The sequence below is a fragment of the Chlamydotis macqueenii genome, chromosome 2, assembly GCF_036417535.1.
Source record: "Chlamydotis macqueenii isolate bChlMac1 chromosome 2, bChlMac1.mat, whole genome shotgun sequence".
Classification (NCBI taxonomy): Eukaryota; Metazoa; Chordata; class Aves; order Otidiformes; family Otididae; genus Chlamydotis; species Chlamydotis macqueenii.
The window spans coordinates 122,683,134-122,706,857 of NC_141557.1; the positions used below are offsets into that span (position 1 = coordinate 122,683,134).

Below are 23,724 nucleotides of genomic sequence, written 5' to 3' on the forward strand. Positions count from 1 at the left end.
TATTTGAGATTAAGCTTACAAGCTATCTGATTTCTAGGAATCAACAATGAAATTAAATAAATACTTAAAAGGTAACAAGAGCAGCAGATGAGGAATCGCACTTTGCATGAATCACACATTATTCAGTGTAAAAGACCATGATAGCAGTTACTCAAGAATTAAAATCATATACACATTTCTCAAATCACATCCCTTCATCGAGAGTAAAAGCACAAGTTCAGGTCTATACTTACATAGCTCTGATTTCAACTCAGATTCAATTTAAAAAGTTTGTATTAAACATTTTTCTGTCAGTTAACCTGACAGTGAAGATGGCATCTAAGAGTGAGAAAAAGCTACCAACAGTTTAAGGCTGATAAAGAAGCCCAGTAACTGCACACTTGATTAGCCAAATATTATTATTTTGCTTTATGAGCCAACAGTACTTGTTTCCTTGAAGAGGATGAAGCATCTTCATTCTTCCCCCAGCCTTTACCAAGAGGTGTACTAGTAGTGGCTGCTACTGTGGACTTCAGGTTGGCCAACAAACCTCTCCTGGGTTTTTGTTGTTTTGGCTCCTCTATAGAGACATGCTTCTTCTGTTCATCAAGTTTTTTTTTCAGGGAAGACACTGTTTCTTCAAGCTCAAGAACACGTTTAGCCCAGTTCTGAAGACTACTCATTTCTTGATCCTACAAGGATAAGGCTACGAACACTTAGGTACATGAACACTCCAAGTTTTTCTAATGATGTTAATTTTCTGTTTCAGATTATTTTACTATACCAGTAAACACCCTTGTTATTACTATGCTAAATGGCTATTCAGTACCCATTTCTTCTGAATTACTTTGATGTAATTTAGAGAACAGCAAACTACAGGGCCATCAGATCTAGTTAGAGACCAAGTCTGACTAAGAAGCTGATGCTAAAATGCTTAGCCACACTATGCAAAGAATTGCTGCTGTTCTAGGAACCAAATAAGGAAGGCTTTCCTATCTTAACCTGCAATTACTGAAAGCAAAACTGGTCAAATCAAAACTCTTATCATAAGTCTGCTAACCAGGACTGAAGAAATGCTTTGAACGGGCAGAATACAGAGTTGTAAAGATGCTCTCTAATCCTTGCGGTTAACAAAAAGTCACCTTCCTATGTCTTAGAACCAATTAAGAAACAAAGTTCAAGATTAATAACTTTCAGTCTCAGACTTAGACTAAAAAGCATGCAGAAGGTAATTTAACATTCAAAGAAAACATCACTAAGCAGCCTTACACCTGCCTTGTTTCCTTTGCAGATTACAAGAGTTCGAAACTTTCATTTTTTTTATTTAGGAATCTAGTTGATATCCGAAGTCAGATGCTGTCAACTTTATAAAGTCCCTGCTTTTGAAGGAAAGATTTCTTCAGTTTCAGTATTAAGTAGTTCACCTGCTTATCCAGCTTGGCTACCTCTGCAGGAGCGTCAGTATAGCTTTAAAGCCATAGATCCATAGGTCTTGTTGCACTAATATTTGTGCACTAATAGCTTGCTTGCTCTCAGCAAAACAACTTGATGACTAGAGTTCAGAGTAGTATTTTCTTTGCTTGACAATAATTTGTGGCATCTTTAGAACAGCAAGAATTGTCAGCACAGAGTTACCCTATTGACTAACTCTGTCACTTAAACTGAAAAATGTCTTACAAGATACAAAGTCAAGGAGTGAAACACAAGGGCTCTGAGCTCATAATTCAGGAAATCAGGTATGGAAAAAATGCTAGCAGCAAAAGAAATTACTAAGACTGAACTGTGTTTTCACATTTACAAAGATGCAGAAATATCCAGTACAACTATAGATACAAAAGTCATATTAAACTTGCTTTTAAGTTGTTGACAAACCTTGAGCATGATTGTATGCTTCAGTTGGCTGTTCTCTTCTGCCATTTTTCTGTAGCCTTCATTAGCTTCTAGCAGAGTTTCATTTAATTTCTGTATTTTAAACTTTAGAGACTTTATAAGCTGAAAATAAAACCCATAAAGACAACGTTTTACCTTAGGTTTATGACTACAGCTCATACAGACACTGTAAGCATTTCTGGTTAATACTGAACAGTGCAAACTGTTCAGCAAGATCAAAGCAAAGAAGATGGAGTCTGCTTCTCTCAACCTCCTGTGTCCCAACTCATCATTCCTAGTGATAAAATACAGCTGGAGCATTCAAGGGCTATTGTGTTGAAGCTACTGGATTTACACAGACCTGTCAATTAAAGAACAGCAGCACAGACTAAGCTATTCTGATGGGAATATTGATGGATTAAGTTTTGAGAGGAGAAAAAACCCAAAAACTAATGCTGTATCATTAATTTACTTCTACAAGGTTGGAGGGAAAATATCTAGATGGCTAAAAAAAAAAATACCTCTTTCCCCATGTTTAATGGCTGAATGGGAAGAAAAAAAGTAGTTAGTTACTCATCAAATGTGCACAGATATGTGAGGCAAAGCAGCAGAAGGGCACTGATGGAACTGCTTTCACTTCAGTTATTGCCAGGCAGCAATCCCAGGATTCTAACGCTTTCTAGCCACACAAAACAATCAATTCTGTATTCCCATATCAAGCATAAAAGCCAAAGTTACTTTCTAGCATCAAAATTGAAAATTGACATACAAAGTGGAAAATGATAGAGAGCTCTCAAGAACAGGAGTGGGAAACAAATGCCAGGGCCATAACACGAGACATTAAACTTGGTAAGGAAGAGGTTATTTTTTGAGTAGACTTTCTCAATAGAAAGAGATTTAAGTTCACTTTCTGTTTACATGGTTTATTAGAACCAGCTGGAACTATTTCTCCAATCCTTACTCCTATTTGTTATTAGTGAAAGGAGCAAGGTTTGTCTCTTCCTTCCTCCCCATCCCCTTTAAACACGGGAAACTAACTGTAGCCTTACAAGAAATTTATTCAAGGTATAGACTAAAAGTGCATACAATGCAGCCTGAAGCTCATAATTTCTACCTCTATATGCTATTCAAAACACAAATATCTTGTTTGTTTGAAGAACAGAGACAGTACCCTTTACTTAGGCTTAAGGGGTTAGGGGAGTTCAGTACTTACAGAAAGGACCAGTTTAAGGCACTATTTTGGCTCTAAATCTAAACTGGTACCAGATTCTGTAACTGTTTCCCTGTGCATGGCCAGGAAGCATTTCAGAAAGCTGAGATGACGGCAGCAACGTCTACAATAAATTCCAATACAAGGCTATATATACTTCCGTACTTCCAACTCGCATTAGGTTGACCATGTTGTAGTAGCCGATGCCTTTACAAACCGGAGTAAAGCCAGAACATAGCCAATCTCTGGCAAAAGTCATCCACAACTGGGGAAGGGCTTTTTGTAAACTTGAAGCCCATTTGCAGGAATCTTCATGCTTTTGTCGACAGTGCAGATCTTTAAGCATTAAACCATGCCAGAGTTTAGGACCATTATCCCCAGATCTGTTAAATACTAAACAAAAGTTACCTCTTCTTTCTCTTTGCATTGTTTCTGCAATCCTTCATTGGCTCTCTTCATCGTCTTGTTCATAAGATCTACAGGCAAAAATAAGTTTGCTTGTTTATACACTATACCATAAGTAAATTGAACTTTGAATATCCAGATTAGATTCCTACCTAGTTCCATGTTATTTTCAGTAGTCAGTATATCTGATTTCACACTTCCCAAAGCCAACAGTCTCCCTGACTGTTCATCAAGTTGCCTTTCCAATTGCAGTATTTTACTCTCTCTATCCTGAAAAAAGAAGGGTATATGGTAGAATTTGTCTAGGTTTCTGCTTAGCCTGATGCACTACTGCATGTCCTTCAATTATACTACACGTGTATATGCAGTTTTAAAATAATTTCAAGTGGAAGTTGTTATGATTATGGTTGAGAAATCACAGTAAGGAGTAATACAGATCATGAGACCTTCTGGGAAGAAGTTACTTTACACAGGAGTCAACCCTTCCAGTCTGAAGATTTCCAAACTGTATTAGAGATAACCATAAGGCAGAAAGGAAACTTTGGTGCATCTGTATTAAACACTCTTGACAGTGAGCTCGCTAAATAAGGAAGAACATATTTCACAGAACTAAGTTTTAATCTCTTTTTTAGTACCTGTCAGATTGCTACAGTGGTTTTTCAGAGTGAGAAATCAAACAAGTGTCACCATCAATAAAAGTTATTCATCTAATTCTGGTTCTCTGAAGCTGCCAGCTCAGATTTCATATGGTGCTCTCCTTTGTCAATTAAGAATTTTACACCTTAGGGATTTCATCAGTTCAGCTGACTTGCTACAAAAACTATCTTGTTATTTGAATCTTCCCTTATGCAGCCTTGTGGCCAGTGTAAGAGGCAGCTGCAAATACAGAAAGCACTGTTAAAACCCTTTTCCTCCACTCCAACATGGTGCACACCCAAGGCTTAAGTGAGCATAAAAACAGAGTCTAAGTTGGGGGGAAAAAAGATAAGTGTGAAGAAACTGGAAAACCAGAGGCCATTACACACCACAGTGTTGCTTGTCAGCAACTGAATGGAGAGCTGTAACAGCAGAAGTGTTTACAAATCACAGTCTACAACAGAAACCCACTTCCCTCATGTCTTGAAAGGAATCCACCTACCAGTAGAGCAAGATGCCTTACTGGTTCCTGGACAGGGGAATGCAGTGAGAAAGCACCTCTAGTATACACCACAGTTGTCCTATTCTTCCACTACAGACCTGAAAAAGCGAGACTCACAGGTCTCATCCGTGGCCTGGGTACACTTAGCTATCCATGCAGAGGGTAGAAGTAAAGACTGATAGAGTTGCACATGGCTAATGTGGCTCAATTGCAAAAGGAATAGCAGCTTACTGATGCCAGCTCTGAGCAATTCTAGGTATAAGTACATTCAGAACATTAAGGTCTCTCTTGCATGAAGTTTGATTTCTGATCACAGTTTCTTATCCTACAGTCCTCCCTCTAGACCTTCAGAGCAGAGATCCATTATAAGTAAAATATTTACCCTGTAATAAATTCCCCACCAGCCCTTTCAGACTAGCTCTTTACTCTACACCCTATAATCCCAAGGATCTCCACAAAGTCAGACTGCTGTCTACACCATCCCTCTAGGTGTTCTAATCATTGCACTACAGAGGTAAAGACAACAGATTTAATTGAACTCTGCCCTCAGAAGATCAGGAAGTTAGGTATATGCTACAGGTAGTGGTACACAGAAGACATCTCTATCCTTATGGTTAGCATTGGACAGCAGAACAGCTAGGCTGAACTGATAGTTTGACTGTTCAAGGTTACCTTTAGGATTTCCAAATAATTCTGTTAGGGAAAAGCTAAACTTACAGTTAAGAGGCCAGCACACATTTTTTAACAGCAGTCAAGTCATACCTCAACTTTCTCTTGTTCAGCCAGAAATTCTTCTACGGGAACATAATGCTCTTCAATTTGTTCCATTGCACACGCATATGCATGTTTCTTGATGGCCTCTTTATACATTTCAAATTTGCTCTCCAGTTTTTCTTCATAACTGTCTTTCATATCTTCCAAGCGGTTGCTGAGGAGAACATGTTAGTTTTATTTCATATACTAGCATTACAGCTATTACAATTTGACTCCATGTGTTCAACTGGCAATATCAAAGTTATTCATCTAATCATAAATTAGATGAAGTACTTTTCTTCCTTTTCTCCTTTTTATTCTTGATGATCCTACAAACTTGCACTAAGGCATAACTTCTACTTGGCATATATCAAGAAAATTGCTATAGAAGAATACATACTTAAGATCTGTCAAACAAAAGTTTTACAAAAAAAAAAATCCACCAGCATGTAGTGATAGATATTAGTACACCCAAGTAGACCTGATATTTGAAATTCCAGGATTTGTTATGTTGTTCCCATGTTGTTGGGCACAGGTTTCATGTTTTGTTTTGTTTTTTTTTTCCATTAAAGATATGCCAATTTCACTTTGGCTTATTATTTCAATACATTATACTTGTCAAAATTTTAAAAAATGCCCCAGCAGTGACACAGAACATCACCTCAACACAGAAAAAGTGTCACTGCTCTTTCATGTTTTTGGCCAAAGGCACTCAAACAATTTTGAGGTCAGTTAAACCATAACATGTTCAGCTGGCAACTTAACTTGGGGTTAGTCTCTGTTAGCAATTCAAACAGCAGGAAACTGATTTCAAGAAGAGAGGAGTTAAGAGGAAGTTAATTCAACTTGAGCAATTTGGCCACACTTGAAAAAAAGTCCACAAATTACTAACATCAGTGCAGGCAGCCCCAGTAATTTGTAAGAAGTTAAGCTAACAATAAGTCATCCAGGAGTAAGAATCCAGAAAAGCTCAGAGAAATACAATTCAAACTACCTTGAGTACATGCATGCATATTAACATGGCCAAGTGTAAATTTTGGAACAATGACAAGCCTCAGCAGGGTACCTGTAACAGTCTTCCACATCTGTTAAATGCTAATAACGAGCCAGGACAGTCTACAGTAATTACAAGTTAAACAGAAAGGTTCAACAGAAAGCAGCATTACTTTTTAATTGTACACGGGAAGAGGCTGATCTGTACAAGTTTATTTTAATGTTCCTTCTTCCCTTTTCATCAGAAGCTTTGAAACTCTCCAGCCTCCAGTTACTCTCCAGTAACACGAGTATGAATGTCTTGCATATACACGTACATGTATGTGTATATATATAAATGTATGCGTTTATATATGTGGAATCCTTTCAGTCTTGAAGAGGACTACAATATGACTTGCCTCCAGGCTTCCTCTGTTTCCAACAGCTGCCGGAACATTGCTTCTGCCATCTCACTACGTATCTTCACCTCCAGAAGGAGTTTACTTTGCCTTTCTGCAACTAGCTTCTCCTTCAGATTCTCTGTAGTTTTCAAGAGATCCTAAATTTAACATACTTCAGTTGAGAAAACAAGCTAGAAACATATTGAGATGCATGTCAAATGAAATATTCATACAGACAGCCACCCACAGAAAGCACTTCTACGTGCCTTTATTTTCAGAGGGCTTGCACCAAAGGTTAAATATATTCCAACATTAATTTCTACTGCAAAGACAACCTTTCTCCATTTTAATAGTTTCTACTATCAAAACGCTTACGAGTGTTTCAGCATTTAAATATTAATTTCTACAACTATTTAGCATAAAGCTTACTTGATTTTTACAGTTTATTGCTATTCAATTGTATAGCTTTGTGTTTAAATGCTCCATCTTAATTGTTCCTATTGTTTCCAAAAGAGCATAAACAACTAAATAACATTGTTTTAAACACACATACTGCTTGCTTACTCTTCTCATTGAGCAATCAGTTAAACTTCAAATTTAGCACTTGCCCGAACTAGAAAACCACAGGTGGCCTTCCACAACTATGCTTGTTCCTGTTCCCTCAGAACTAGACCACGTTAAGTCTAGGTCTGCCTGACACTGAGCAGAGGCTTACAGTTCTCATTTCATACAGCTTCCAGCACATCTCTTGTGGTAAAAGACTATAATATTAGTTCTAATAGCAGTAGCTTTCTCGGCTACAATTTTGAGTAGATGTGTATCTACCTCATGACTCAGAATAGTGATGTCCACTTCCTCTTCTGCAGAGGTTTCAGTACTGTCAGGAAAGTCATCTACAGATGTGTTTGCATCAAAATGTACGATAGGCTTGCCACCACCTCCAACTAACTTAGCTGGAAAGTAACCAAAACTTTTGGGTAGGATTGTCTGGATTATCTGAAAAATTCAGAGTTGAACGCATTGATTTGTCCACGCTGTCAATATTGCAGATATCAGAACACTAGGCATGAATGCGTTGTCATATTTACACTATATTTAATGATTACAAGAACATTAACAATTTTATATGGCTTTTAGTAGACAAAACCATCTATCAATACAAATATAAGACTTCAGTATTCTAACAAAGTGAAAATAGGAAAGATCATCTACTAACAAACTGAGGATACTTGTCTAGAAAGCTGTTTTCTCTCCCCCTAAAATACAAGGTTTTGATGTATTTTCCTGGAAAGTCAATGAAAAGCAGCAAATCTCTAAAACATTTGCTCCTTCCTGAAATAGTGAAAATGATTCAACAATTTCTGCAGTTACATAAAGATTTTAAGTATGTATGTCATAGTACAACATATCAGAGTAGCCAACCCTCAAGTGCATGCTCTTATGATGAAAGCTGCAGCCAAATGGAACTAGAAAAAATATCTCTCTCAGATCATATTAGACATGCCATTATAGACTTGGAACATGTTAGAACTAATCCATGGTTCCACATTAGAAATGGACTTAATTTATGCCATGAAACACAGCATAGCTCACCATCCCACTCCCTGCCAGAAGCAGCTTCTTAGGGAAGTTGAATGAACTTCAGACCAAACCCCAAGTCCTGAATTTAATGGGAGGCTGACAAGCAGAGCTAGCAGAAAGCTTATAGAATTAAGCAGAGTTTTTTTGCTTTTAAAAGAGAGAAGCACACTACCTTCATGTGTTAACTTAGAAAAAAAAAAGTCTTTTGTTTTTGTTTGTTATTAATTATTTGCTCCTATTTGGCTAATGACTACAAAATAAGAGGTTACTTCCTTTACTACCACTACTAGCTATCCAAGAAGTTTTGAAAAATAATCATCTTGTGCAACAGATGATTAACTGCACACAGATTAAACAATTCATCAAAAGCTTGAAAAATCTTGCATTTGCTCAGATATATGGTATAACCAGTCATATCTGAAAGCAATAACTTTTTTTTTCCACACACAGAATGTCTGCAGTGCAGAACTGAACAAGCCAGATAGCTGGAGCTATCTTAACTTCTTACCACAAATAGGTTTGAGGATGAGCAAGACTACTAGAAGTCTTTTAGAGGGAAGTCACATGCAGAAGAATTAATATGATGCATCAAAAGTCCTAATCACAAAGTCCGTACAACCTGACCATTACACAAACCAAAGGTAGCAAAGAATGCAGAATAGCAGAAAAAGTAGATGCACTCTTACCTGTTTAGCTATAGCTGAAAATTTCATTACATGTAGTGTTTCATCATATGTGGAAGCATGCTGGTTAATGTTTACAATCATACAGGCTTTGCCTTTTCCACAAAAGAATGGCTGAAATAGACGAGTCAATTTGCTCTCTCTGAATGGAATATAGCTTGGCTTCATCCTCATGGAGAAAAGAATAATAAAATTGTGGAACAAAAGAATTTTAAGAGGCCTGTGCAATACTGTAACTTAAGTTAATTCTGTTTCTTTTTTCAGGAAACAGATCCAGTAGGGTGCTCATATTTAAGCCTAAGCTATTTCACAAAGAGCAAGGTCTTTCCTGGATCTCATAAGCTCTACAACAAATTAAAGTATTTAACAAGAGAAGTAAAAGAGGCTGAATCACAGCTCCCGAGTGTTGAAAAACAGAGCCTGAAACAAGCTAAAGCCTAAGTACAGGATTACCTGTCAACTATCAGATGAGTTCACCTGTGTAATTTGGAGGTGGAAGGGAAGAGGACAAAGCAGGAGATCTGTACACAAAGCATATTGCTCTATGTACACACTGAAAAAAGCTTGGTAGTTTGCTACTAATTGCCTTTTTTTTTGTTCTCCACAGAGAAACAATTTTAGAGAAAGAATATTCATTTCAGGTTTTCAAGTGACATCTGGAAAAAAAGACAGCTTACAAGATTTTGTAGATTTGAATTTTCCTCTGACTATGTGAATCCCTTGCAGAAACATAAAGGGATGCTTAGGGTTTCAACCTAAAACTCAGCATGTTGTTTACAGCTTATCACTTACTTTGGATTTTGATTTTGCTTCAATGCTGCAATGCATTTTCCAAGAATATGAAGAGAATTATTAATATTTCCTGCTTCTTTTAGTCTGTCTCCAAAGGCTTGTGTTTTATTACACCTCTCTGATCCAGCCAAGTCACAGAAAGACAACCTGCATAAAATAATTACCCAGAACACACATACAAACTTATTTCTAAATGATATGAAAATAGAACTGCATGTCTTTATACTTTAGGTATATAAAGAAATGAGTGACTCATTCTGACCTAGATCACAGAATAATGTATGGACTTTAATGCTGACATTTTGTCCAGAATGCACTACATGAGGTATTTAGGATAAAGAGCACTAGCCTATCTTCCCATTGTATACAAAGATACTTGAACAAGATTGCTGCTCCTAAAACAGTTTATTCAGCTCATTCAAAGCAATCTCCTTGTAAGCTTCATTTAAAACTTAGTAAGCATCTTATGTAAAGAATTCAGTTTAGGAACCCTAATTTTGTTGCAATCATAAAGTGGGTGCTTCCAAACAGGACAAGAGAACTTCTGAAATAGTTTTGCCTAGTGGGGCTGTACTACAGAAAGCACTTTGACCATCATCTTCACCGGTTCTAGCACTGAGGGGCCTGCAAGATAGTAGCAGACTTCGATACACTGCAGTTTGCCTCTTTTGGATGCAGAACTATTTGTTTCCTATTGCAAATAAGAGGCCAGAAGTTCTTCCCAGATCATCTTAGAGTTCTTTGGCTATAGCAATTAAGTGCTACTAAACTCAGGCTATGAAGTTGTCCCTCATGGTACAACAGGTTACAATCAGAGGCAATTATCCTGGATAATCAAGGAATTTAATAACTTTTACTTAATATAAAGAAAGCCCTTGAAATACAGGAAGCTCTGGAAGTCAGATATTTTATGTAACCCAACTATTACTCACTTACACATACATTTATTTACATAAAATAACACCTTTGTAAGATCATAGCCTTTCACACAGTTGAAATAAGTACATATTAATACTATACATATTAGTAAGGCACATATTTCAACTGTGTGAAAGGCTATGATCTTATGATCTTTATCCTTTTTAGTAAGAGACTAAGAGAGTTTTTTTCTTCCTTAAGCAACATACAAACTCTGTCATTCATCTAACAGCTGCTGCAAGCTTCACCAGGGTAATACACCAAGACACAGAACAGAAAGGAATATAGATGCAGCCATTTCCTCCAGCTGTCTTTCCTTAGAGCATTTATCACCGTAATATCTGACATTAAAAGGTGTTATCTCACAGAGAGGTATATTTATTAACAGCTCCGCTCAGCAGAGACAAGAAAGAAATCAGCAGGAGCTATGACTGAACTAAAACACTATTTAGGACTGTCCTCATTTTTCTATATGAAGCTAAAGGGACAAATAATCAGGGAAAAAAAGAAAATAAAAAGCTATCTAAATGGCTTCAAGCAGCTTCAAGTCACTTCCCCTAAATCACAAAAGAAGAGAGGCAAAAAGATTTAGCACTGCTCTCACACAGTGCACCTACATTAGCATTTTAGATGACGAAAACAATTTTTAAGCAAGTCACCTGACGATCTCCTCTTACTGTAGATTGTACCATGGAGCAGTCCCAGAGCATTTCACTTGCATTATTTTTGGATGACAGACTTGAATTTACATTCCAGTAGCACATCAAATGTGCTGACACAAACAGCCATTCAACCCTTAACTCTAGTCTAGTCTCAAAGTAGAAAGATACACTGGCATAGCTTGCATCTTTGGTCTTCACCACCAGTTGCTGAGCTCTAACTTTAAAGATTGGCTTCTATCAGCCAGTCATTTAGCTTCTGCTTACCTGAATATTCACTGTGGTATTACACAGTACTACTCTGCCCTCACCTCCACCATTATGGAAGGCAATATACATATATCTCCCTCAATTTATGTACTGCTAACAGTTTTAACATGCTCCTTCAGCCAAATTTTAACAAAATAAAAGAGACAGGGAAACACTTCTATGCCTGTCCCTATCAAGTTTCCAATGAGATGCAGCCAGGACAGTTCTGATTTCCTTCTTGGCTCTCAGAGGATTTGTTCATTAAAAGAAAGTTCACCAGTTTAGCATACTTACACCTTATCAACTTTTTAAAAATAGGTACATTCTTGTAATCAGCTGAAGCATTCACTTACTCTGAAACTCCAAGAACATGTGGCTGATGCTCATCAGTTAGCCTTAGTAGCCTGATTGAAAATATACTGTGACTGGAATGGAAAGAAGTCCTTTTTAATAACAATAATTATGAAAGTTAAGCAAAGTAAAATTTACAGTCTACAGAAAGTTCAGTTCTTGTTTGTTCTTCAGCAGTAATTCACTAATTTACATTAGTTTACTTAACAATGCACTCATTCAGCAGCAAAAAGCAGCTAAAGATAATGTACGTTGTGACTTTCCATTTCTTTCAACACAGGAGAGGGAAAAATACCACATGAAGCCTACAAGCTGTCTTAGAGAAAGAATAAGCCAGATCACCTAAGTCTACCAATCACAAGATGAGTACTCAGGTAGCCACTTCACATACAAACTTTAGATAGATCTGAACTCAGTAAATCTGAAGAATTAACTTCTTAGAAATACACTGGTGGTGGGGGAAGGGAATAAGTTAAGGTTCAACAGTCCTATAATTTTGCCTATTTCAACATAAACAGTTATTTGTTCAGTTTTGAAATGATAGTGTTTCTAGAAAGGTTGAATTTTTAACACTTAAAAATCCAGTTATTCTGTTTCAGACATCAAGCTAGAAAGGCAGTTGGCATGCTGTCTGAAACCAAAGAGAAAATCCCAGAACCAGAAGCGCCCTGTCCCCAGTTTATCCAGTAAACCCAAGAAACAAAACTTCTCTAGTATAGATTTAAAGTGTGCTTTACTCCTCAGGACTAACCCACAATTTAAGAATAAAATTTCTAATAAAAAAACCCACACCAAATAAAACTACAATTAAGAATTTAGAAACAAGCTGGGTGGAAGTCAGCATATTCTCTGGAGTAAGAAGATCTAGGCACAAAACTCTGCCAGAAAAGCATATAATTATTTTCTGCACTACTTGAGGCTTGAGTGAAATTCAGGTGGAATCACAGCAGGAAATCTAATGGCAGCCATCTTTAGCTAATACAGAACACTATAACTCTTGGATTTTAGAGAAAAAGCAGGCTTAGTAGCATTGTGATTATATTAGTCAAATATAAAACATGGCCCTTCCACACTTAAAGGACAAATTAATAAGAGGGCATTCAAATCAAGAAGGTGTTTTAAACAGGAAGTATACCACCTTCTCTATTTCCTCCCTCTCCATCAAACCAGATTCTCCCTGATTCCTCTCCCAGAGCTGGGTAAGAGCTAGGGGCTTAATTCTTGACTTATCAGGTAAACTCAGCTAGGACACAGCAATCTCAAAGCATCTAGATAATCTAGCAGCACTCCAAGGTACTGCATGACTCTCTCCTTCCTACACCCCCTACTGGGAGGCTCCAGGTTTCCAAGAATTATAGCGCCAGTGATGAAGAGTTATCCAGCTTTTTCCTTCAGCATCCTCGCACAGACATTCCCGCTCAGCACCATCAGCATTTGCCAAGATGCATAGGCCTGCTGGCACTCAAAAGTGAATGTGATTTGATCTTTTTGGTCAAAGCCATGAATAGCAATGCAAGCCCAGCTACTATTAAAGTCATAGGGCCTCTCCTAGCTTTCTTCCAGAAAGAGTTTAATAATAAAACCAGAATAATCAAGGAAAGTCTTAAGCTATTATTGAAGAATGGCTCATTTCAAACATATTCTAAAGTCTTCTCCTGCCTCCCCCCTTAAAAGAAAAGAGACAGAACGCTTGTAATTAAAGGAACAAACCTCCTACTTGATTGCTCATTCATTCTTGTACAAGCAAAGCTTCGGTTCTTGTTTCCTATTTTTAGTATTTTGCAGGCTTCTTCAGTGCTCTCAACGTTAATCCACTTTAAGTCTGTGAAAAGAGACCTTTTACATACAATTCTGATCAAAGAAATTCTGTTAAACTCACAAGGTCATAAAACAGTATGATTACCTTTAATATAAGAATTTCCTCCTTGATCCTCACAAATTCTTAAGACTCTGCGCTTCTGAGTTTTTGATGTAGATAATACATTTAATAGGTCATACACATATTCATTATAAATTTCACAAAAGGAAATCCACACGGATGCTTGTGTTCTTTGGTGTACATTAGTCCTACACATGTCGAGTGGAACAAAGTTGTTCTCTGCTAACCCAAAACAAAGGAAGAGTTCACTGATCAAACAACTCATTGATAAATTTTAATTGCAGTATATAGAACCTTCTAAATGAAGGAGGCTTGTATATATCTGTGTTGCACAATTAGATACACAGTACTGCATAACTGAGTATACCCAAGAATTTTCAAACTTTTCAGTAGTCACCTGTAACCAGAATATACCCAAGTTCTAAGCTATTGCCCCCCTCTACCACAAGCTTCCAGCAGCTTTGCAGAACTAAGTCTCCCTCTTCCCTCAAAAAGAACAAAGCTATTTAAATATTTTTACACTGTTACTCTATCTCCTGAGTTGAATCATTAAGATTTGGTTTAAAACTACATATATTTACTTTGCAGTATAGTAGAGAGATTATTAAACCCACCAATAGTTACACACTTATATTACTAAATTTCTATTCCTTCCCGCACACACAAAAATTTTCGACTTTATTTTACCTAGGGAATCAGAAGGAAGACTTTTTGAAGTATAGTTGGAAGAAGTCGACTCCAAATCACACATATTTGTAATACTATTTGAGATGCTTTCTGTCTCCTTGAGAAAATAAGAGACCATTACATCCACATTAACAGACTATGAGAATAGCAGAAGTAAAAAAAAATTGCTGTAATTCCAGTAATTATTATTTAAATATTGAAGTAGTATTAAGCATTAACCTCCCCTTACTCTGGCTGCAAATGAAATGTCTTTAACAACACTAAACTAAAATCAATAAGTGCTCTTTCCCTCACAAGAACTGATGTTCTCTGTTACTCCCAGCAACATGGTTTGGAGGCCAATTGCTGCTAACATAGGAGACTTACTTCACAGTTCTGGGAGGAACAAGATGCTCTATAAGACTGGGACATTCCAGAATGCCTTAGTGAACTATGGGACAAATCTGAACAGTGTTTCAGTTAACAGAAGGAGTTGGAGACATAAGTTTCTTTCAGGGCCAGATGACAGGGTGGTGGGCAACAGAGACACTACAGCAGCAGAGCTTCCTAATTTGCTTGCTTGTTGCAAAGCACATTTGCAAATCACAGGCTTGTGCCAGGTCTGTGAGAGTTTGAGTCAAACTTACTTAAGAACTCAGAGTGAAACGATAGCTCCATAAAGGACTTAAAAGATCTGATAAACCAACAGTTTAGTTTGGTTTAATTTAGAGTGAGTTAGAATGCCATTGAAAATCCTGTATAGATAACAGCACAGTTTAAGTACTCACATTTGCTGAATTTCTTTACATCAACAAAATTATTTGAAAACCTGCCAAGACTTGTCAAAGCATAGGCTTCAATTTACCCCTAGGAAAACTGGTGTAACAAATTAGCAACTGCCACTATTTAGAGATTCCAACATCTCCACGTACTATCTCGCTCCCTTCCCTTATTTTATACACAATGTAAGTTTTCATTAGGACATTCACCCTGATTTCCCAAAACCCAATCCTGATACAGCATCATCCTACAGTACAAGAAGGGAACAGACGGAAGAAGTTGAATGTTCTAGCTATTAGAATGCAGTGCTAAGCTCATTATGGATTATCTACTGATGCCTACGTTACTCACTTGGTATATCCAAAACCAAATTTTTACAAACAGAAAAGTAAGAAGCCATACTTTCAGATCTTCAATTTTAAAGATAAACAGCATACGATGTTGTTATTTATTTTATAAACGACCACTTTGCAAAGACTGCACTGTCTATACCTCTATGTTGCTTAAGTAGTTACAAATATAACCACAAGCATGGATTCTATTAATTCTGTTTGTAAAGTACAAAGCAGAATTCTAAGGCAGAGTAAGGGACTGACACGGATCACACATTCATGCACGTCAAAAGCGTAACGGAATGTAAGAAAACCCGGTGCCACAGTACTTGTGCATGTGATACATTTTTGTAAAGCTATTTCAACAAGACTGAGTGAATTGGCTATGTTGCTATACTGTTCTAAATTCATAAGACCAAACACAGAAAAGAAGATGAAGATGACTGCCTGAAAACAAGTGGGAACTGACACTGTGCCAGCAACAGAAGCTGACATTTAATAGCAAATATGAGGACAGGTGCAAATAGGAATGCAAGTAAAGCAGCTTTTAATCCAGTAAAAACCAGTATTTAATCCAGTGAATAGAACAAGTAAAAGGAAGGAAAGAGAGGGTGTGAACTATGCTAAGCAAGAGATTTTGCAGAAGTACTGTACAGAGAACACACATAGTAAAACTTGAAATACAAAGGTACTGCAATAACTCAGAGCAGTTTCAACCAAGAGAATGGAAGGAACAGCAGGCTCTTTCTGCATGACATGTAAACTGAGCCTGGGAAAAGGGCCTACAGAAATTCATGTAAACCAAAACCAAGCCCACCAAACCTTATCTGCTCTCAGATTACAAGCTTGAGTGAGCAGCCCAACAGTGATGCTATTCACAAGCTACCAAGAAGCACAGCTTCAGTACTGGGGAGGGCTGAGCTATCAACTATGGAAGCGCTGTAACACATAAGCAAGGTCTTGTCACATATTATTTTCTAGATGCATTTTTACCTTTCCTTCCTGGTGGTAGAGTCTCGCTTGGTTTTCACTGTAGTGTGTCAACATCTAGATCACCCACTGGAACATTCAGTAACTAAGCTATTAATAAAGTCAGACTGCAATTCAACAGAAAGGAATATTTGTGAAGCACAGCGTTATCTTCAAAATAAGATATCTGGTCTCCTGTTCTAGACCTTGAGCTCCTGCTTTTTCCTTCTTGCATGCTTCTAGGTTCCATGAAGTTTTAAAATATTTACCTGCTATCCTCCTGACCATCTCAATTTTTCGTTAAGTCCCTCATCCCCTGCACATACACATACAGAGTGGGAGAGAGTTTTTAAAACAATCTCAAAATAAATATGCAATCTTTATCATCTTGAAGATTACTCTGTCTGAAGTATGTCCTTAAAAGTTAACCTGACTCAGATTAAATGAAGATGGTTTGCAGAGTTTAAATTAAGCAACAGAATTTAGAGTGGGACTTTATACATTAATTTGATTCATAGAAGGATATTCTTTCTGAGCTAACCGGAGTACTTTATCAACATTGGTATTAAAGACCACAGAAGAAGAGAAAACCCAGTCAATCATTAATTCTACACTTCCCAGAATTCAGAGTTGCTTTGAATGATAATCCCAAAACACAGTAGGCTCACAGTTGAGATTAAAAATGTTATGAACATAAGGAAGAAAGAGCTAGACATCTTGTGACAATTTGCAACTGGGCTTGGAAGTATAGAACAGTCACACACACAAAGGCGCCCATTTTCTGGCGAGACCCGCTTCTCACACTGGAGATAGAAATGACTAGATAATGAGAACAGGAGGCTGCCACAGTAAAGATTCCTCTATTCTACCTATAATCTTCAGACACCAGAGTTAAAGACACATAGAATCCTCTAAAGCAGATTGTAATGCTTTCAGGAAATTCATTTTGTGGCGTCTCACTTCACCTGCTGTTTCAGAAAAGTTTCTTCAGGAAGTTACATCACAGGTTTACAAACTTTTTGATCTGCCCCACAACTGTCTTCCACCAAAAAGGAACTCCTCTGCTGCCTTGGTGCCACTGCTAAGACATTGCCATCATCTTTCCTGAGCTAGTACTGGAATTTGAGCAACCATCCAGAGATCTAGCCTGGGAATTTGACTCAAAAGGACATTCACATAACAAGCAGCAGCAGGTTTTACATAGGTCAGCTGTCAGGGATTTTTCAAGGGCTAGTGGTGTCACCACGGTGTCAGAACTGCTCCCCTACAGAAATACAGGCTTTGGCTTTGCAATGGTTGGTTTTTTTTTTGTTTGTTTGAACCATGTGCTGCCTGCTGCAGGAAGTTCTTCCAGTTTACCCTGAGCTCCAAAAACAGACAGTTGCCGTATTATTCCAAGGTTCACCAAGTATCCATACTGTAGATTTAGATAAATCTAAAGAATCAATAGTGAAGTAGATATTTTATTAAAGATAGTCTGTTAGACAGAAGTTTTTATAGAAGCTCCATTCAGTAACAGGGAAGCATTTGGTCACTGACCTCTTTCAGTGATGCAAGAATAGCAGTTTTTATGGCTTCTTCTTGCTTAACTTGTGCTTCTTCTAGTTTCTTAACATCATTGCTCAAATATGGTTTGAAGTTCATCTTCAGGTACTGTCTTCCCTTTACGTGGTTAAAAATCACATCAAGTGAGCGAGGTAAAATACCAAAATCTTTTGAAGTCCCTTAACAATAACAAGGGATCAAGTTTAGACATTCACATAAACTTCTCATCAGATTTTTCTTGGTTGTTATATATGCTTTTTGGCAAACATTTTATACCTTGGATAGTGAATGTCTTGCCTGCATTTGTAACCCCGTAAGTAAACACCAGTCCATTCACTCCATTAACATACGCTCTTACTATCTCTCTCATTGAGCCTTCAAAAAATTCACTCTGAGTAGTTTCTGGTCCAAAAACCTTGGAGAAGGTGGGGAAGGGAAAGGAAAAAAAGCAGTGATAAATGAGACAAAGAAGTTCAATATATTGAAATATTAAGCACTGATTAATAGTTACTAGTTTTTCAGAGCAAGCTGAGTAGTTTTCTGTCTTGCCTGAATCCTTTCTAATTCAACATTTTCTGTTGGGTTCTCAAAGAACGCCTGCTTAATTCTGAGAGACATTTAGGCTTGCATTTATTTTTTAATATTTTTCTACTCCTAAAATAAGCTGCTCAGAATGCTTACTGAGCACATACTATTTAGTGGATACTTTCAAGAACACTGCTGGTGATGCACAATTCCCTCCTCACTCCGTACCAGTCACTCACAATTGATGAGAAGATCAGCATTACAACGGTCTGAGTGACTTAATGCCTGGAGCTGTTTATGTTTTGATACTCTAAGAACGAAGTTCTTGCAGTGGGTAACAGAGCTGAGAAGCTTACTTCCAGTATAGAAGGTTTAAGCAGTTAGGCTGATATTCTTTCAAAAGTAAGTCCCTAAACACATGCTTAAGTCCCTTTAAACAGGTGATTTCCTGTAACACTTCCCAGATAAGAGCACCTGCAGGAACAGCAGAAGCACTGTAAGTCTGTGCCTATGAGAAGCTTCTGTGCCATCTAATTAAAAAACCAAAAACCAAACCCCAAACCAAACCAAAACAGAGCTACCAAAGCAGCTTCCATGTCTCATCTAATAGGCATCTCCATTGTAACACAGCTTTCTTGACAGCCTAACAGTAAATAAGCAGTCTGTTTTTTAACAAGTACCACCACATTAATTCAAAGAAAAAATCACATTGCATGATATAGTAGAAAATTCATTTTTTATCATTCCAGTGAGGAAAAACAAACTATAACTAAAAATTTTTTAAAAGTTTGCCTACCTGAGAAAAGGTAAACCTGTGCACAGAATGACTGATCCCTCTTTCACTGTTTTTCATTGCAGAAGATTCTTTGGGTGCATTAAGAATTACTGTCTGGGAATCTTCAATAGTTACACAACCCTTAAAAAACAAGACAAGGGAGACCAAAACACCACACAAAGTTATTTAGGAAAAAACAACGACAAAAAGAAAAACCACAACAAAAACCAGAATGTTTTCATCTATTTACCAGACCACAAAGAGCTGCAAAGTTTACATATAATCTCTCTTAAGGTGTGTAACAACTACAGAGATATCGACCTCACATGAAAGCCAGAGTGTAGACAAAGTTAAGGCAACCGCCTGGAGTTTTCTAACAGGTATAAAATTTTTTCCAGGATTCCTTCCAGCAACTTTTTTTTTTTTAAAAAAACAAAAAAAAAACAAAAAAAAAACCAAAACACTTTCTAAATCCTGATATTTTATGATTGTGGCTTGCTATGAAAACAAAGCTATATAGAAGTCTACTAGTTTTCCACTTCAATAATTTTCAGTGTGAAGAAAGCTCTGACCAACATAAATAAATAAAATAAGTTTAAAGCATTATCCTTTGATCAATAGATGGTGTTATCAGTAATGAAGAAAGTGTAATTAGTTTCAAGCAATTTGATTACTATTTCTCAATCAAGTAAAGGTAAGATGCAATTACCTAGCACTCACTAACTAGGTAAATGTAGGATGTAGTATTCCAGGAAAATTTATTTTACACCAGACAGGCTGTGTACAAACTGAACTACCAGTGTAGCTTAACAGTGTCTCAAAGCATCAGCCACAAGGATTGATTGTAACTAAATCTGACACTTGCATTCAGAGGCTGGCCAGAGCTTGTAAGGCTAATAATCCATGTGTAGCATGTACATAGGAAGTACTGCTCTTCTGAGGAGACTCAATAAACAACTCTGTTTATCAACTGGTACAGAAGCTGTAAGAAACTGGGTACTGAATTTAGACCAATCACTGGCTCACTGTGCCAGGTTCTAAACCCCATATACTTTTTAACATTCCGCCCACGTTGCCAGGGACAGGAATGCTAGTCAGATGTACTAAATCCTAGAGAGCTACAGAAGAATCCAACAGCTGCAGCATGTGTCATCAGCTGCCACTGGCCTCATAGAAGCTTGTGAGTAGAGGCCTTGAAGTAGTCAGATCTGCAGAGCTGGAAGCTAGCCGCTGACATGTCACATGTCTCCCCCAGCTAGCCCCACAGGTAAGCTGGCAGGAATTGGACCATTTCCAGCACTGTACATATCATTTATTATCCAAAGAAAACAACTTTCTGCTCTCCAGTGGGCAACTCTGGAGAATCACTGGCAGTTGTATCAAGAGTACAGAATTTCATCCAGAGCTTTTGAGCTTTACTTGCATAAATCATTATCTCTACAACAGATCAGTTAACCTGTGACTGTCTCTGTTTAAAGCACCAGTGTACAGCTATAAGGGCTTGGGTTCTACTGTTTCATTCTCTTGTTGCAGATTTGGAACGAGGATGCTTTCCTGAAAATTATACATGGCAAGGAAGAAAAAAAAAAAAAAAAAAAAAAAAAAAGGACCTAAAAATTAAGTTCTCACTGATTATAGAGATGGGAAGGGGTTTTCATTTTGTTGGTTAGGGGTTTTTATTTGTTACAAAGCATCTTCTTCATGGATTCAGGTGATAATTAAGAGTATCAGCAGTAGAAAATACTGAAAATGTTGAAGATCTTTGAAGCATTCACCATTTTGGGAGGGAGAGGAAAAAGCCTTCATACTATGCACAATGGGTTACACAGCTAATATGTTGGAAGATCAATCATTAACGACATGAACACAAGAGCTTAAAAAAAAAAAAAGTCTAGTACAAGCATCAACACTTACTCGTTTCCTTCCTTACTGCTTTTAAGAACAAGTAGTCTCACTAATGGTCAGGTAATCAAAAATTTCCCATTCCAAAGAAGAATAAGAGAGAAAGAACTCCTAAACCAATTTGATTTTGTAAATCAGTTTATCTGTAGAGCCAGTTCAGATTGCTGAATGATACCAAACTGGAAGCATTGTGTCAGTGCATACTACTCAGCAGGAACTGCCTAAGGAAACGTGAATGGAAGTTGAGAGGAAAAAAAAAATAATAATCAAAGCAAAAAAAAAATACAAAGATTCCAACTCTGGCAGATTAAATGCAAGAATATATTTCAAAAGCAGCAAATCACAAGGAAATCAGAACTAATATTAAATCCTTCCCTAAACAGGTCAGGAATAAGAGGTCTATCAGAGAGCCTGTGAGACCCTGCACACATGAGGGCTGAGAGATAGACTGCAGAGACCTTGTCCTCCAAGGACAGCTACATGATTTCTTTGTAGCAGTGTTCACAATGAGGGGTAGAGAAGGAAGAGTATTCCTGTGTGTTTGCATGTGCACTTGTATGTGCACGTAAAAAACACTGAAGCATCTGAATCTGACAGTATAAACTGTAGAGGTTACAGAAAAATTTGACAGGATGAGCAGCAAGTCACTGGGATGAGGCAGTAGACTATTCAAGCGTTCCAAAGAAACTCAAGGGTCAGATACCTGAATTACTCCTAGAATTGCATATCTCTTCCATGAAACTCCTTCATTTCTTGAGCACCGTACAGAGTCAAGAGCGACACCAACTTTTAGATAACATATGCAGTAGGATTTTGCAGAGCTAGAGGTGTGCATATCTGTACCACACAAATTAGTACAAATTATCATTTTGAAAAAAATCACCTTTATCCAGGTGTACACTATTTGGAAGCAGTACATGGCTTTTATAAAAGAAAGTCCCAGCTTACAATACTAGGTGTTCGTTGGGGGAGAAGAAAAACTTATTTCTTAATTCTACAACTAACCTGAGATTCATGGTTTTCAAGCTCTGCTATAGAAAATGGCCTCACTCTCAAGAAGACTTTCAAAGGTTGATATGCCTACTCATTAAAAAAAAAAAAACACACAGTTATAATGGCCACTTTTTAAACATAACACCCTGAATCATATCAGCATACATCTCTGATGTAGTATTTCCTATTTTCTGACTCCCACACTTTCTCCTTCCTTGTGAAGTTCAGATCCTAAGCTTTCATTTGCTTCTCTACCTCCAAATGTCCTTAAGTAACCCCTTTTTTTGCTCTCGTTCCCCCCAGCCCCACAGCGTTCTTCTATGAATACAAAGCCAAGATTTTGCTTTTAAAATAGCACACTATTGGAAGAGTAAACTGCACTGCTTCCACCTCCTGGTCTCCCTCTGTATTGAATTCAAGCTATATTTTCTAACAGCTGCTCTGTAGTATTGCACTTCCATTTTGTGTGGAGCACGTTCAGTTAATAGATTGACATATTCTTAGCCTCAAGACACCACTTTATTACCACCATCCAGGCACTAGCCCCTCATCTTCCTCACAACAACCACCATGAAACAGTTCTCAGTTGCTAAGGCAGGCTTTTCCATCCCATACCATTATACAAAGGTCTCCCCATCCAGGTGAAGCAATAATAGCCACGAGATTTTTAGAGAGATCCCAGCATTCTTCTTCTCTCATAAAGCTTCAAAGTCCTTACTTTGGCAGCTTATTCATTCAGCAGATGGATTTACCCTGAGCCCTCCCATGACCAGCACTCCAATAATAATACAAAATTAAGTCACCTGAGGGAAGTCAAACAGGAAACCTATCATTCTGAAAAAGCTGGTTATACTGTCTTCAAAAGTGTACTGCAGCAAAGCATTATAGATTTTTATTTCCAAGCACCTACCTCCTTTTTTAGCTTACTAAAAAAAAAAAAAAGTAGTTGCATTACATTCAAACTGCAATTACTGAAGTCCTTTAGTTCCTTGTGAAAAGCTTAGCACAATATATCATGTTGTATAGACCATCTGCATTTGCTACTGGCTATAATCTATTTTTAAGCAATGAGAAGCAAAAGAATCAAACACATCTTGGGGGCAGGGGAATACAGCAGTTCTTACCAAAGAAATATTTGCTAGAATGAAAGCTTTAAAAAAAAAAAAAAATCAGAAGACATATTACAAGACCAATCCACACCTCCTGTTCCTCTGTATTAGGCAATACTGTTGACTCCATAGGTGAGGGTTTACCCACTATGTTCAGAAAAGAAACCGATTCCAACGTATCAGATAATTCTGCAGATACATAGCTTTTCTCCTCATCATCCATTTTTCTGCACAAAGGAACTTGTAAGGAAAAAATTTTAAAATCAATTTTCTCACAGAACAAGCAAAA

At 37.4% G+C, this 23,724-nt stretch overlaps 1 protein-coding gene across 1 annotated transcript; it reads right to left on the reverse strand.

Moving 5' to 3' along the window:
- Positions 1-245: 245 nt before the first annotated feature.
- LOC104475105 (kinesin-like protein KIF20A) lies at positions 246-23,658 on the reverse strand. The gene is made up of 18 exons (XM_086742342.1): positions 23,527-23,658; positions 22,339-22,413; positions 19,453-19,572; positions 18,408-18,546; positions 18,126-18,310; positions 14,527-14,623; positions 13,864-14,061; positions 13,671-13,782; positions 11,963-12,034; positions 9,784-9,930; positions 8,995-9,160; positions 7,553-7,723; positions 6,746-6,885; positions 5,364-5,529; positions 3,616-3,733; positions 3,467-3,534; positions 1,852-1,971; positions 246-671 (listed from the first exon to the last, which is right to left on the reverse strand). Exons 1-18 carry the CDS (start codon positions 23,656-23,658, stop codon positions 399-401), a joined length of 2,499 nt encoding a protein of 832 aa, XP_086598468.1. The 3' UTR covers positions 246-398.
- Positions 23,659-23,724: the final 66 nt, after the last annotated feature.

What these genes read in the sequence shown, in the direction of transcription:
- LOC104475105 (XM_086742342.1), bottom strand. Translation starts at nt 23,658, where the DNA reads ATGGATGATGAGGAGAAAAGCTATGTATCTGCAGAATTATCTGATACG. An exon ending in CAAGACATTCACTATCCAAG is followed by an intron (nt 18,311 to 18,407) that starts GTATAAAATGTT and finishes GTTATTGTTAAG; the next exon opens with GGACTTCAAAAGATTTTGGT. An exon ending in AATGAGCAATCAAGTAGGAG is followed by an intron (nt 12,035 to 13,670) that starts GTTTGTTCCTTT and finishes TTTCCATTCCAG; the next exon opens with TCACAGTATATTTTCAATCA.